Below are 14162 nucleotides of genomic sequence, written 5' to 3'. Positions count from 1 at the left end.
ACAGTCGGGAGGACAGGCCCAGCAGAGGTGGCAGCACACTGGTATACGGTCGGGAGGGAGTGGTGTTGAGAGTCCTCAACACTAACTCCTGACCCATTAAGTCTTATGACTTCAAGTTAAACAGGGGCAAGGAAACCTCCTGCTGATTACCATGTACCATTCTCCCTCCGCTGATGAATCAGTACTCCTCCTAATTGAACAACACTTGGAGGAAGCGCTAAGGGTGGCAAGGGCACAAAATGTACTCTGGGTGGGGGGATTTCAATATCACCAAAAGTGGCTCAGAGCAACACTACTGATCAAGCTGGTTGGGTCTTAAAAAACATGGCTACTAGACTGGTCTGCAGCAAGTAGTGAGGAAACCAACAAGAGGGAAAGCCAGATGTGACCCCATCCTTACCAAACTGCTGGTTGCAGATGCATCCATCCATGACAGTAGCAGTAAGAGTTACCACCATACAGATCTTGTGGAGACAAAGTCCCACCTTCAGATTCAGAATATGCTCCATCGTGCTGTGTGGCACTATCACAGTGCTAAATGGAACAGACTTCATACAGATTTAGCAACTCAGAACTGGGCATCCATGAAGCAGTGTGAGCCATCAACAGCAGCAGAATCGTATTCCAACACAATCTGTAACCTCACGGCCTGGCATGTCCTCTGCTCGACCATTACCATCAGCCAAGGGATCAAACCCTGGTTCAATGGAAAATGCAGGAGGACATGCCAGGAGCAACATCAGGCATACCTAAAAATGAGGTGTCAACCTGGTGAAGCTACCAAACGAGACTATGTGGCTGCAAAACATCATAAACAGCTTTTCTTAGACAGAGCTAAGCAATCACACAACCAATGAATCAGCTCTAATCTCTGTACTTCTGCCACATTCAATCATAAATGGTGGTGGACAATTAAACAATTCACTGGAAGAGGAAGCTCCACAAATGTCCCCATCTTCAATGATGGAAGAGCCCAGCACATCAGTTCAAAAATAAGGCTGAAGAATTGGCAACAATCTTAAGCCAGAAGTGTCAAGTAGATAATCCATTTCATTTCCTCCAGTAGTCCCCAACATTTCAGATACCAGTCTTCAGCCAATTTGATGCACTCCACATGATATCAAGAAATGATTGGAGGCACTAGATAGTGGAAAGGCTGTGGCCCTGACAATAGTACTAAAGACTTGTGCTCCAGAACTTGCTGCACCCCTGATCAAGATGTTCCAGTGTACAGTTACGATAGCTACCCACCAGTGTGGAAAATTGCACAGACATGTCCTGTACTCAGAAGCAGGACAAATCCAATTCAGTCAATAACTACCCAATAGGCTACTCTTGATCACCAGTAAAGTGGTGGAAGATGTCATCAGCATTGCTATCAAGCAGCAACTGCTCAGCAATAACTTGTTCAATGATGCCCAGTTTGGGTTCTGCTAAGTCCAGTCAGCTCCTGACCCCATTATAGCTTTGGTTCAAACATGGAAGAAAAAGCTGAAATCCAAAGGTGAGGTGAGGTGAGAATGACATCCCTTGACATCAAGGCTGCCTTCAACCAAGTCTGGCATCAAGGAACCTAGAAAACTGGAATCAATGAGAATCCAGGGGCAAACTCCCTGGTGGTTGGAGTCATACCTGGCACATAGGAAAATGGTTGTAGTTGTTGGAGGTCAGTCATCTTAGCTCCAGGACATCTCTGCAGGAGTTCCTCAGGATTGTGTCCTAGGCCCAATCATCTTCAGCTGCTTCACCAATGACTTTCCCTCCATCATAAGGTCAGATGTTCGCTGATGATTGCACAATGTTCAGCACCATCGTGACTGCTCAGATAGTGAAGCAGTTCATGTCCAAAAGCCACAAGACTTGGACAATATCCAGGCTTGCCCTGAAGAGTGGCAAGTGACATTTATGCCACACAAATATCTGGCAATGACCATTTCCAATAAGAGATAAATCCAACCACGTACCCTCGATATTCAATGGCCATCAGTGAATCCCCCACTATCAACATCCTGGGGATTACCATTGACCAGAACCTCAACTGGACTCACCATACAAATACAATAGCTCCAACAGCAGTCAGAGGTGTGCAATACTGCAGCAACTAACTCATCTCCTGACTCCCAAAGCCTGTCCATCATCTACAAAGCACAAGTCAGGAGTGTGATAGTATACTCTCCACTTGCCTAGAAGGGTACAGTGCCATCAACACTCAAGAAGCTTGACACCATCTGGGAAAGTGGCACGGGGGCTCAGTGGTTAGCACTGCTGCCTCACAGCGCCAGGAACCTGGGTTCGATTCCACCCTCGGGCGACGTCTGTGTGGAGTTTGCACATTCTCCCCATTTCTGCGTGGGTTTCCTCCGGGTACTCCTGTTTCCTCCTGCAGTCCAAAGATGTGCAGGCTAGGTGGATTGGCCATGCTAAATTGCATGTAGTGTTCAGGGATGTGTAGATTAGGTGGGTTATGGTGGGATGCTCTGAGGGTTGGTGTGGACTTGTTGAGCTGAAGGGCCTGTTTCCACACTGTAGGAATTCTGTGAAAAAGCAGTCTACTTTATTGGCACCATATCCACAAACATCCACTCCCTCCACCACCAACTCTCAGTAGCAGGAGTGTATACTATCTATCTACAAGCTGCTGTGCAGAAATTAGCCAAAGATCCATGGAAAGCACCTTCCAAACCCTTGGACATTACCATCTAGAAGAACAGGGGCAGCAGATATATGGCTACACTACCACCACCTGCAAGTTTTCCTCCAAGCCACACCCCATCTTGACTTGGAAATATATTACTATTCCTTCAGTGTCACTGTGTCAAAATCCTGAGATTCCCTCCCCAGTGCTACTGTGAGTCTTTCTGCAGCACATGGACTGCAGTGATTCAAGGAGGCAACTCCAACTTCTCAAGGCAACTAGGAACAGGAGCTAAATGCTGACAACCATTCATGCTCACATCTCACAAGAGAATAAAACTAAATGCCATCTATAGCTCTCATGGCTTTGAAAATTTCTATCAAATCTCCCCTCAGCATCTTTCCCTTTAAGGACAACAGTCCCAACCTGGAACCATTTTTTTTTGTAAATAGCTTATCTCCAACATATTCATGTCCTTTACATAATATGTGGTCCAGCAGGTTACACAATACTCTAGTTGGTTCTAATAGGTGTCTTGTATAACTTCAGCCTATCCACCCAACATATGTATTTTATTCCCCTATTAACAAAGCCAAGGATACTATATATTTCCTTAAGTGATCTCTCCACTTGTCCTCCCAACTTAAGTATTGTACTCTCTATTTTATGTTTTCTGCCCATGTTCTTCCAAATTGAATTTCATCGTTCACTGTCTACGTCCTTTTGGAGTTCTACACACTGTTTGCAATGCTTCCAAGTTTTATCTCATCTGCAAGTTTTGAAATTGCTCCTTGCACAACAAGATCAATCTTATCAAAATACACATCAGGAAAACCAAGGGTCCCAATACAAATCCTGTGTAACTCTCTCAGAAATCCTTCTTCAGCCTGAAAATTATCCAATAACCACTATTCTGTTTCCTGTCACTCAACCAGCTTCATATCCATGTTACTACTGCCCCTTTTATTCCATGAGTTCTAACTTTTCTCACATGTTTGTTGCGTGGCAATGTACAGAAACGCCTTTTGAAACTTCACCTCCACCACATCAACCTTAATTGACCCTTTCTGTTAACCCTTCGAAAAATTCCAGCAAGTTAGTCCAAAACGATTTCCCCTTTAGAAATCCACACAGGTTCCTGCTAAACAACATAGCTTTTTTCATGTGACTACTAATTCTATTCTGAACATGCTTTTTTGTAGAATTCTAACACCCACCACCAACAAAGTTAAACTGCCTACTAATTGCTTATCCTTACAACCCTTTGTGAACAAGAGCATAATGTATGCACCTCCCGCGTCTAGGAAAGACTGAAAGATTGTGGCCCATGCCTCTATAATTCCTACTGGCACTTCCTTCAACATTCTTAGATGCAACTCACCTGGTCCAAATCCCTTGTCAACTTTAAGTATCGATAGCCCAACCAACATTTCATCCTGATCAATTTTAAACCCTTCTAGTGACAGAGCTTCCTCCTCTGTCACCATGGCCTGGGTATCTTCTACCTCCTTGGTAAAATCAGATGCAAAGTTTTCATTTAGTGTCTCTTGCTTCCATGTCTAAGTCCACTTTTTTGGTGTCTAATCAGCCATAGACCTCATTTTACCAATTAATTGCTCATACAAGACTTTGGGATTCTCTTTATATTGGACACAAATATTTTCTCATAAGCTGTCTTTGCCTCTCTATTATGCTTTTTCACCTCCTCTCTGAAACTCTGCATTCCTCTTGGTTCTCAATTATATTTTTTACCTGACACCTGTTATGACACACTTTTCCTTCTTTAGGTTAATTTCTATATCTGTTTTCATCCAGGAATTTATTTGGCCTCCCTTTCTCTTTTGGAAACGTAGCCAAATCCTCTTTGAAGGTAGTCCATTGCCCAAGTACAGTTTTTCCTATCATCCTTTTGTTCCATTCTATCTTGCCCAGTCAGTTCTTTACCCATTAAATTCAGCCCTCGTCCAGTTAATTATTCTTATTTTGAATTACCTATTAGCCTTTCCTATCATCGTTATAAACTTTATGGTCATTGCTGTGTCATTTCACAGCACATTTTCCTGTCTATCTTCATGTATCACCAAATGTATCACCATGGCTTTGATTCCCTCATCAAAGTAATGGATTTAAATTGTAATATATTAAAGGCCCAGCTCAGACCCCTGTGGGACCTCACTTGTCTAATTGTGCCTATCTGAAACAGACATATTTATGTCAACTTCATTTTCTGCCAGCCAGCCAATCTTCGACCTATGGCAGTATCTATTTTTCACAATGACCATTTATGTGGAACCTTTTCAATTGCCAAGTGCAGTACATCAGCAGGCTCCCTCTTATCTAGAGCATATGCTGCTCCCTCAAAGAATTCTAATTAATTTGACCCTTCCACAAAACCATGCTACTCTTCTTCATTACCTTGAATTGCCAAATTCCTAATTATAGCCTCCTTAATGAATGATTCCCATCAGAGACATCAAGCTAATGCACTCATAATTTTTTTGTTTTCTGTCTCGCTCCTTTGTTTGCTAGAGGGATTATATTTGCTCTTTTCCAGTCTAATGGAACCTTTCTAGAATGTAATGTATTTGGAAAATCAATACCAATGCATCTACTATCTCATTAGCTATCTCTTTTAAGACCTTAGGATGAAGTCCATCACAACCTGAGGACTTATGTCTCCACAACTTTGGTCAGCATTGCTTCCCTTACATTACTTTCTGTTGGCCTTCAAAATCACCTCCACAGAGCTGCAAAAATTCAGCAAATGGTTTTGTCACATATCCAATGAAAACAACTGCAGAAGATCCTTTCTTACCTTGGCTATGATGTGACACAAGTGAGCACCTTCCTGTGTCAGGCTACTGAGGCTAAAGACAGCTGTCTCAATATTATATATGCTGGTTGCTGAATCCAATTGCTTCACTAGGTCCTGTAAAACAAGAGAATATGCAAATAAATATTGCCTGTCTAATTAATGTTGTAATATCAATATGCAACTTTGAGCTGTGTATAAATACCAAAAGTAGACAACATTTGTTCTGTTTAATTGCTGTGTTAACATCTAGAAAAGACCACATTAAGCAAAATGATGTCTGTTTCCTGCAAGGAAACAAATACTTGGTAATATAACTAATGTTTTGCAAGTTGACTGCTTTCACGTGCATATTTTTGCAATATTGTTACACAATAATGTAACAAACAAGATCAAAATTCAAATTCATTAAAAGAAACAAGCAAGTGCTTTATTTAATTCTGGAGCAATCTCATTAACAGCAGTAGACAGAGAGTAAGTGTGCATGAGAGAGAACACAGTACCAGAAAATCAAATACCTATAAATTGACCTCAAAATTCATGACGAAAAGGTTTACATGTCTGTAACAGAAGTATTTATAATGACCAGGACACCATGAGAAGAATCTGAAACAAACTGAACTTAAATCGTTTTTTATTGTAATCATTAGAACTGTTCTAAAAGGAAGGCAAGAGATAGTAGGAACTGCAGATGCTGGAAAATCTGAGATAACAAGGTGTAGAGCTGATGGCCTGCTGTGTTCATCCAGCTCTACACCTTGTTATCTAAAAGGAAGGCAAGACACTTTAATAGGGGAATAAACATAATGATGTAGTTTGTTAATTAATACATTGCATTTTACCAATGCTATTGGGGAGGGTTTAAACTAAACTTGCAGAGCATGAGAACTTGGAGAAAATATCAAAGAAGAATACAAAGATGCACAAAACACCAACAGAGACAGTTAGATTACAGTAGTGAACAGAAATTAATAGGTGGAGTCAAAATAAGAAAATATTAAAACATTCTGAATCAGGATTAGAGATAAGGTATATTCCATAAAAATGGAAAGGAAGGCCAAATAAATGACAGAGCTCTCTGCATGAAAAGGTGGATAGAAAAAAAATATTTTTAACAGGATTGGGTAGAAGTTCAGAGCCAGGTTAAACAAAGAAGATTCAGAAGGAGCAGAGTAAAAGTAAGTAAAGGCAAAGAGTGGCTATGAAAAGAAATTGGCAGCTAACATAAAAGGGAATTCCAAAGTCTTCTATCAGCACATAAATAGTAAAAAGTTGTAAAAGGAGAAGGCTCTGATTAAGGAGCAAAAAGGGGACTTACAAATGGAAACAGGGGCCATGGGTGAGTCATTAAATGAATATTTTGCATGTGTCTTTACAAGGGAAACAGCTGCATATGGTGACAAAGGAAGCAGCTGTATATGTTGACAAAGAAGGAAATTTAGTCACTAGATGGGTTCTAAATTGATGTGGAAGTGATATTGGATGGACCGTCTGTACTTAAGATAGTCTAGTAATAAAGTTGACAAAGCATTGGAACAGATAAGATGTACCCAAGGAAACCTAAGGAAGAGGAGAATTGAAATTGTGGAGTCACTGCTCATGATTTTTCAGTCTTCTTTAACTTCAAAGTGGTGCCAGAGAACTAAAGAATTGCAAATATTATGCCTTCTTGAATAAAGGGTGCAAAATTAAACATTTGCAAGCCAGTCAGTTCAACTTTAGTGGTGGGGACACTCCCAGAAACCACAATTCAGGATAGACTGAATAGTCACATGGACAAATGTGTGTTAATTAAGGAGAGCCAGAATGGATTTTTTCAATGAAATGGTTGACAAGGATAATGTTGTTGATGTGGTATACTTGGACTTCTAACAGACGTTTGATCTAGTGCCACACAGACTTGTGAACAAAGTTAAACAAGTTGAACAAAAGGGACAGCAGCATCTTCAATGCAAAACTGTTTGACTGATAGTAAACAGTATAAATGTTAATGGATTTTTTTGGGGCTAGAGGAGGATTTGTAGTGAAGTTGTCGTGGAGTCAGAATTGAAACCCTTGCTTTTTAGACTATAACATGTAGGAGCAAATGTAGAGCATTCAGCCCTCAAATCTACCATGCCATTCAATGACATCATGACTGATTTGATAATACTCAATACTTTCCTGCCTTATCCCCAGAACTTTTGATTCGCTTACTGATTAAACATGTCTATCTTAGCAATGAATATGCTTAAATGACCTCGCCTTGACAGCCCTGTGTGGTAAAGAATACCACCGATTCACTATTCTCTGAAATTAGAAATTCCTCTTCATCCATCTTAAATGGGTGACCTCTTACTCTGAGCTTAAGCTCTCTGGTTCTAGACTCTCCCACAAATGGGAAAAACCTCTCCTCTTATCCTGTCAAAACTCCAAAGAATTTGATGTGCTTCAATAAGTTTGCTCTCATTCTTCTAAACCCAAAACAGCCCAACCCACTCATCTTCTCACAAGAAAATCCTTCCATGCCTGGATCAATCTAGGGAACCTTCTCTACACTGCCTCAAATGCCAGTACATCTTTTCTTTCTTTGATAAGGGGAATAAAACTGTTCACACTATTCCAGGCAAGGTATAATGAGTGCCTTGTATACTTTTAGCAAATCTCTCCAATTTTTATACTCTACTCCCCTCGACATAAAGGCTAATGGGTTACTTCAGTTCTCTAGTACTGGTTCAGATGAATGCTAGCAATTTTTTTGATTCATGCACAAGTACTCCCAAATCCCTCAGTGCTGCACATTTCTGCAGACTTTCTCCACTTAAATAATATTCAGCTTTTCTATTCTTCCCACGAAAGTCCATAACCTTACATTTTCCCACATAATATTCCATCTGCCAAGCTTTTGCCCACTCATGTTCTGGCATACATCAACCACCTAGACATTAGTGTACAAGAGACAATCAAAGCTTATGGTTGATACAAAACTTGGAACCATTGTAAACTGTGAGGAGGATAATGTAGAGCTTCAAAAGGACATTAAAAGTTGGTAGAGTAGGCTGATAGGTTGCTGATGAAGATTGATGTGGATAACTGAGGAGTGATATTTTGATAGAGACACAACGGAAAAACAGTATAAAATTTGGCAGAACAGGTGGATAAAGCTGTTCATAAAGTATACATTGCTGTTAACTTTATTAATAGGGGCAAAGAGTACAAGTGTAAGGAAGTTATGTTGAACATTTATAAGTCACAGTTAGACCTCAGCTGGAATATTGTAGTTCTTGGTGATGCACTTCGAAGAAAATGTAAATGCATTGGAGAAGGCAGAAGAGGTTTACAAGAATGCTTTCATGGATTAGAAATCTCAGTCATGAAGAAAGATGGGAAAAGTTAGGATCGTTTTCTTTCTAGAGGAGAAGGCTAAGAGGAGATTTGATTGAAGTTTTCAAAATTATTAAAGGCTGGACAGAGAAGAAAGGGGACAACTGTTCCTACTTACAAAAGGATCTGAAACTATAGGGCAAAGATTTAACGTAATTTGCAAAGAAACAAATGTGGTATGATGAAAGAAAATTCATGCAGTAAGTCATTTAGGATCTGGAATGCATAGCCTGAAATGTAATGAGTGCAGATTCAATTGAACCAGTCCAAAGAACCTTCGATATTATTTGAATGGACACAAATGTACAAGAGTACAGGGAAAAGGCAGGAGAGTGGTGCTAAATCATAATGATCATGAGGAGAACTGCTGCAGACATGATGGGACAAAAGGCCTCCTATTCACTGTGATAGTTCTTTGATTCTTTGACTACTAGAGTGTAATTAAATTACCACAAAGAGGGTGTTGCTTCAACTTGCACAGTATTGTCTCAGTTCTTTCTAACATATCAAGCATGTCAAACGGTTTTAAAATTCAATTTTTTTCACTCTGATACGCATATCAGAACAATTTTAAAACTAACCATTAAAATTTCCCCAGCAATGAAAAACAAACTCATATGTTTAATTTAAGAGAATGCAACATCTTCTAGTCACAAAGATTGTGCGATTGTTTTAATTACGAAGTGTCTTGCTCCAGAGACAATCCTTCTGGGAGACTGGCTGTAATCCCAAATATGGTCACTGCTCCCATTGATGATGTGGAATCTGCAGAGCTACTGGCATATTTTTAGCCAGCAGTTCCTGAAGATGGGAGTCTAGCCCTACAGAGGTGGAAAATGCAGCTCAGGACTTCCCACTGAGAATTTTATGTGGTCCAGACCAATCTAGCAATAGATGGCCACAAGAAAGTTGTTGAAGATTTCCTTGTCAGTTCTCAAATCCATAAGAGTGAACAGACTGCTAGAGGTTGCGAGATTGAAGGAGTTTCCAAAATTTTGGATTGGAGAATCAATGTGGAGGGATAGATAGCAAAGGAGTTTCACAGGCATTCCCTAACATTTAATAGTGGCACCATAATTATGATTAGCAAAATGGTCAACGCTTCTCTTTGAGAGATGTTTGTCAGCTTACACTTGTGAGACTGGCATGTACCTCAGCATAAGATGTAGTGTGGTTTTACAGGAAGACAGATGAGTATGTTTATTTATTATACTACTCAAAAATTACATTACACTAAAAATATCACATGAAAACTTGGATGTGGTGCTGAGCCATCTATCTGATCATCCTATGAAACACTTGCCTTTATCCACAACCTAGCTGCATTATATGAAGAATTAATGCACTCTGACTGGCTGCTAAAAGACTGTAAATCAAAGTGGCAGAATATGTGCATGTCACATTGAAGTTAAGGCATTGATATATTTGTATTATGCCTGATAAATTGATTACTCAAATGTCAGAAACAAAAAGGCTTTATCTATTGAATTTGGTCTTTCAAGTTGACTAAAACCTTTTGGCCTCAGCTCAGGTATCAACTATATATTAGATATAACAAAAACCTGAAAATATGCAGATTAAATCTGTAAAGGGCAAAATGTCAGCTAAGTATGAGAAATAGTTGGAACAGTTGTTTAATATTTTGTGCAGATTTTTCTCATAGAATAAAGAAGTAAATAACAGGTAAAATATATTTCTAAGCACATTGCACATTTACTGAATGATTCCCACATGAGCAAATTATCAATAAAATTTCACTTTTTAAAAAAATTTTGCTTTAACACAAATCCCAACAAACACAGATTAAACATATAAACATATAACTTAGTAGCAGGGTGTAGGCTATTTCTCCCTTCCAGCCTTCTCGACCATTCAATGTGATCACGGCTGATCCAGTTATGTCTATATCTCAACTTTGTTGTTTGCGCTCCATAATCCTCAACTTTCTTGTCTATCAAAAATCTGTCTCTCTCGTTTTTGAATAAATTCAGTGACCCAGCCCCCAGTACCTTCTGGGGAAGAGAATTCCACACTCTAACAGCCTTTTGAGAGAAAAAAAATTCTCCTCTGTTTTAAAACGGAGCCCTCTTATTTATAAACTCTGTCTCCCAATTTTAATCTCCATAAGAGGAAACATCGTGTGGGTATCCACCCTATCTCATCCCCTCAAAATTTCATGTTTGCAATAAGATCTTCTTTCATTCCTCTAAACACAATGGGTAGATAACGAACTTGTTCAAACATTTCTTCGTAAGATAAGCCCTTCATCCCATGAATGAGTTGTATGAACCTTCTCTGAACTGCTTCTAAAACAAAACATTCAAAAAGCATACACAGTTTCAGAGATGATCTCACCAATGCCATATACAGCTCAATACATCTTCCTGCTCTTACATTCCATTCCCTTCGTGAAAAAATGACAACATTTCATTTGCTTCCTAATGATTTTCTGTATACAACCATGGCACCCGGGTGCCTCTGTATGACTGAGTTTGGAAATATCTCTTTATTTAAATAATACACTGCTTTTCTACTTTCCAGCCAAAATGAACAAGTTCATATTTAGTCACATTATACTCCATCTGCCAAATTTTGCCCACTCACTAAATCAATCAATAGGCAACTGTGACCTCAAACAAAAAACGTAAATTTCACTTTAATCAGTCACTGGAACAATGATACATCATGATGTGGTTTCTTGGGTTAAATACCACCCCAAGTACGATATAGCTTCAGTGTTGCCCTATATGTTAGCACACTTATCAAGTACCGCTAAGATTAACTTTTTGTTCAGGCAGAGGTCTTGACATTGATTAACAATGTTAGCTATTTACTTTATTGTAATCTCAGATACGTGCATAATCTGGGTTCTGAGCTTGCTGATGTTACTATACATTACTTACACAGAAGTACCTGACTGGACACATTAGACTGCATGACAGTATGCTAAGAGAGTGACTGAAGACAAGGCAAATACCTTTATACTGGAATGTCACATGTCATGGTGTCATTTACCGGTCTTAAAAGGTACACTGCCTGTCTGGCCTGGAATCTGTGCAATAACACAAACATCTTAGACAACCAAAAACATTTGCAATAGTACATAGCCACACCATTCTTCACTCACACGGGATACATCAGAAGTCATTTCCAACAATAGCTTTCACCTTCAAGATTCACAGGTACAGAAAATTAGAAAGGGACAACTCTATAAACCTTCTCTCTACTTAGTTCATAGAATCATAGAATCTCTACAATGTGGAAACAGGTCTTTCAGCCCATCAAGTCCATACTGACCGTCCAAATAGCATCCAACCCAGTCCCACCCGATCCCCGCAACCCCACATATCCTATGGCCAATCCACCTATCCTGAACATCTTTGGACTATGGGACGAAACCCACAAGACAGGGGGAGAATGTGCAAACTCCACACAGACTGTCGCCCGAGGGTGAAATTGAACCTGGTTCCCTGCTGCTGTGAGGCAGTAGTGCTGACCACTGAGCCACCATGCTGCCCTCTCCCATGTTGAGCTCAAGGGCATCCAGGGATATAGATCAGAATTTCTTATGATCCAAGAAAACTACAATTCCTCCTTTTACAATTAATATAAACTCTTAAAAATCCCTTTCAATCTTTTTTAATAAACAGTTGCAGATTCCAGATATTTTAAAGAAATTAAAAATTTTCCTGAATGTGCTAATTCCAGGGCAAAGACCATCACAAAGTCTTGAAGCTATTAGTATAACAGAGGAGAAAAGGCAATATAGTTACAAAAGAGAATCCTCAGAACTAAAGCACTGCTTCTCAATTTCTCTGTGAGCAGATTCATTGTAAAATCAACAATTTTTTTTTACATAATTTCGCCAGTATTCTGTACCTTACATTCTGCTAAAAGATTGCACTTTTACCGATCTATATGCCAGTTGCAGGTTTAGCCACCTCACCTATTTCTCCCTCAATTAAGTTATTGATATAAAATGTAGAACGTTGAGGCCCTCCGCAGATCCCTGCTTGACATCTCACATCACATAATCACCAGGGAATTACTTTTAATACATTAAAACCTCCAAGTGGTTAACACTACAGGAAATGAAAGCCAAAACCATTTCCAGAGGGCATCGGAAAAGGCAGCAACATTGCATGTCACACATCACCTTCCAATCACTTGCTGCTATTGAATAACACATTTCATTTGAACTTGCAGAAGGGAATCAGTTTCTTTTGACAAGCTCTGTAGTCTGATCCACAAAAAATAGTTTAATGGATTCTTACCTATACCTGTAAGGGCAAAATAAACAATTTTCCCTCTACCCTAATCAAGAAAACAATCAATTCAACTCTTAGCTCACTGCTTTCCTTTTATAATGCATATAGACTACCAAGATAGGCATGGCTATGATTTTCTGATAGGTAATGCAGATGTGAGGCTTCTCTTTTTAGGCATGTAATTGCAGAATAATCCCCAAAGATGTTCCAAACTGCTAGAAAAATATTGGAGATTTTAACCTTCCATAGGAAATTTAAAACTTAAGGAAACTTAAGGAATCAAAATCAAACTCATGGAAAAGGCATATAACTGCACACGGATGAGTGACAGATCAGATGATTGGCCAGAATATAAAGAACAGCAGACAATGACTAAAAGATTAATCAGGAAGGAAAATATTAGAGTATGAGAGAAAGCCACATAGAAAAGTAGAAGTGGGTAACAGGAGTTTCTTTAGGTATTTACAACAAAAAAGTGACTGTTGGTCCTCTTGGTAGTGAGAATGTAGTTAATAGTAGATAATAAAAAAAGGCAGATGAACGAACATGCATTTTGCTTCTTTCTTCACTGTCGAGGATACAAAAAGCTGGTGAATGAGAGGGAGGAACCAAGTGAAATTATAATGACTGGAGAAATAGCACTAAAGCAAATGGATGGAGCTATGGGCTGACAGGTTTCCAGGTCGAGACAGACTTTGTCCTAAGCTCCTAAAGGTGGTAGCTAATGAGATAACAGATTTGTTGGTGTTAATTTCCCAAAATTCTCGAGGTTGAGGAACGATTCCATCAGATTGATACAAAGTAAATATAACCCTTCTATTCAAGAAAGGAATGAAGCAGAAAGCAGAAAAGAGAAAACTATAGCCTGATGTCTGTCATTGAGAAGATGTTAGAAACGATCATTAAAGAGGTTATAGCTGAGCACTTAGAAAAAGTCTAGGTAACCAGAAGAGGTAGTAGGAACTGCCGATGCTGGAGTCTGAGATAACAAGGTGTGGAGCTGGATGAACACAGCAGACCAGGCAGCATCAGAGGAGCAGGAAAGCTGACGTGTCGGGTCTGGACCCTTCTTCAGAAAATGGCA

The 14162-nt window shown here is 39.4% G+C and overlaps 1 protein-coding gene across 1 annotated transcript in view; it reads right to left on the bottom strand.

Annotated features, from left to right (window-relative positions):
* The window catches only part of LOC125485251 (protein inscuteable homolog), a 206231-nt gene that overhangs the window by 158166 nt on the left and 33903 nt on the right, over nucleotides 1–14162 (bottom strand). Inside the window, exon 4 of the mRNA XM_048607220.1 lies at nucleotides 5451–5564. Coding sequence (XP_048463177.1) covers nucleotides 5451–5564 — 114 coding nt within the window. The remainder of the gene's footprint in view (nucleotides 1–5450; nucleotides 5565–14162) is intronic.

This window comes from Rhincodon typus, chromosome 17, assembly GCF_021869965.1.
Source record: "Rhincodon typus isolate 14 chromosome 17, sRhiTyp1.1, whole genome shotgun sequence".
NCBI classification, from domain to species: Eukaryota; Metazoa; Chordata; class Chondrichthyes; order Orectolobiformes; family Rhincodontidae; genus Rhincodon; species Rhincodon typus.
The sequence above is the reverse complement of the archived record's forward strand: the minus strand, read 5'-3'. Positions and strand labels throughout refer to the sequence as shown.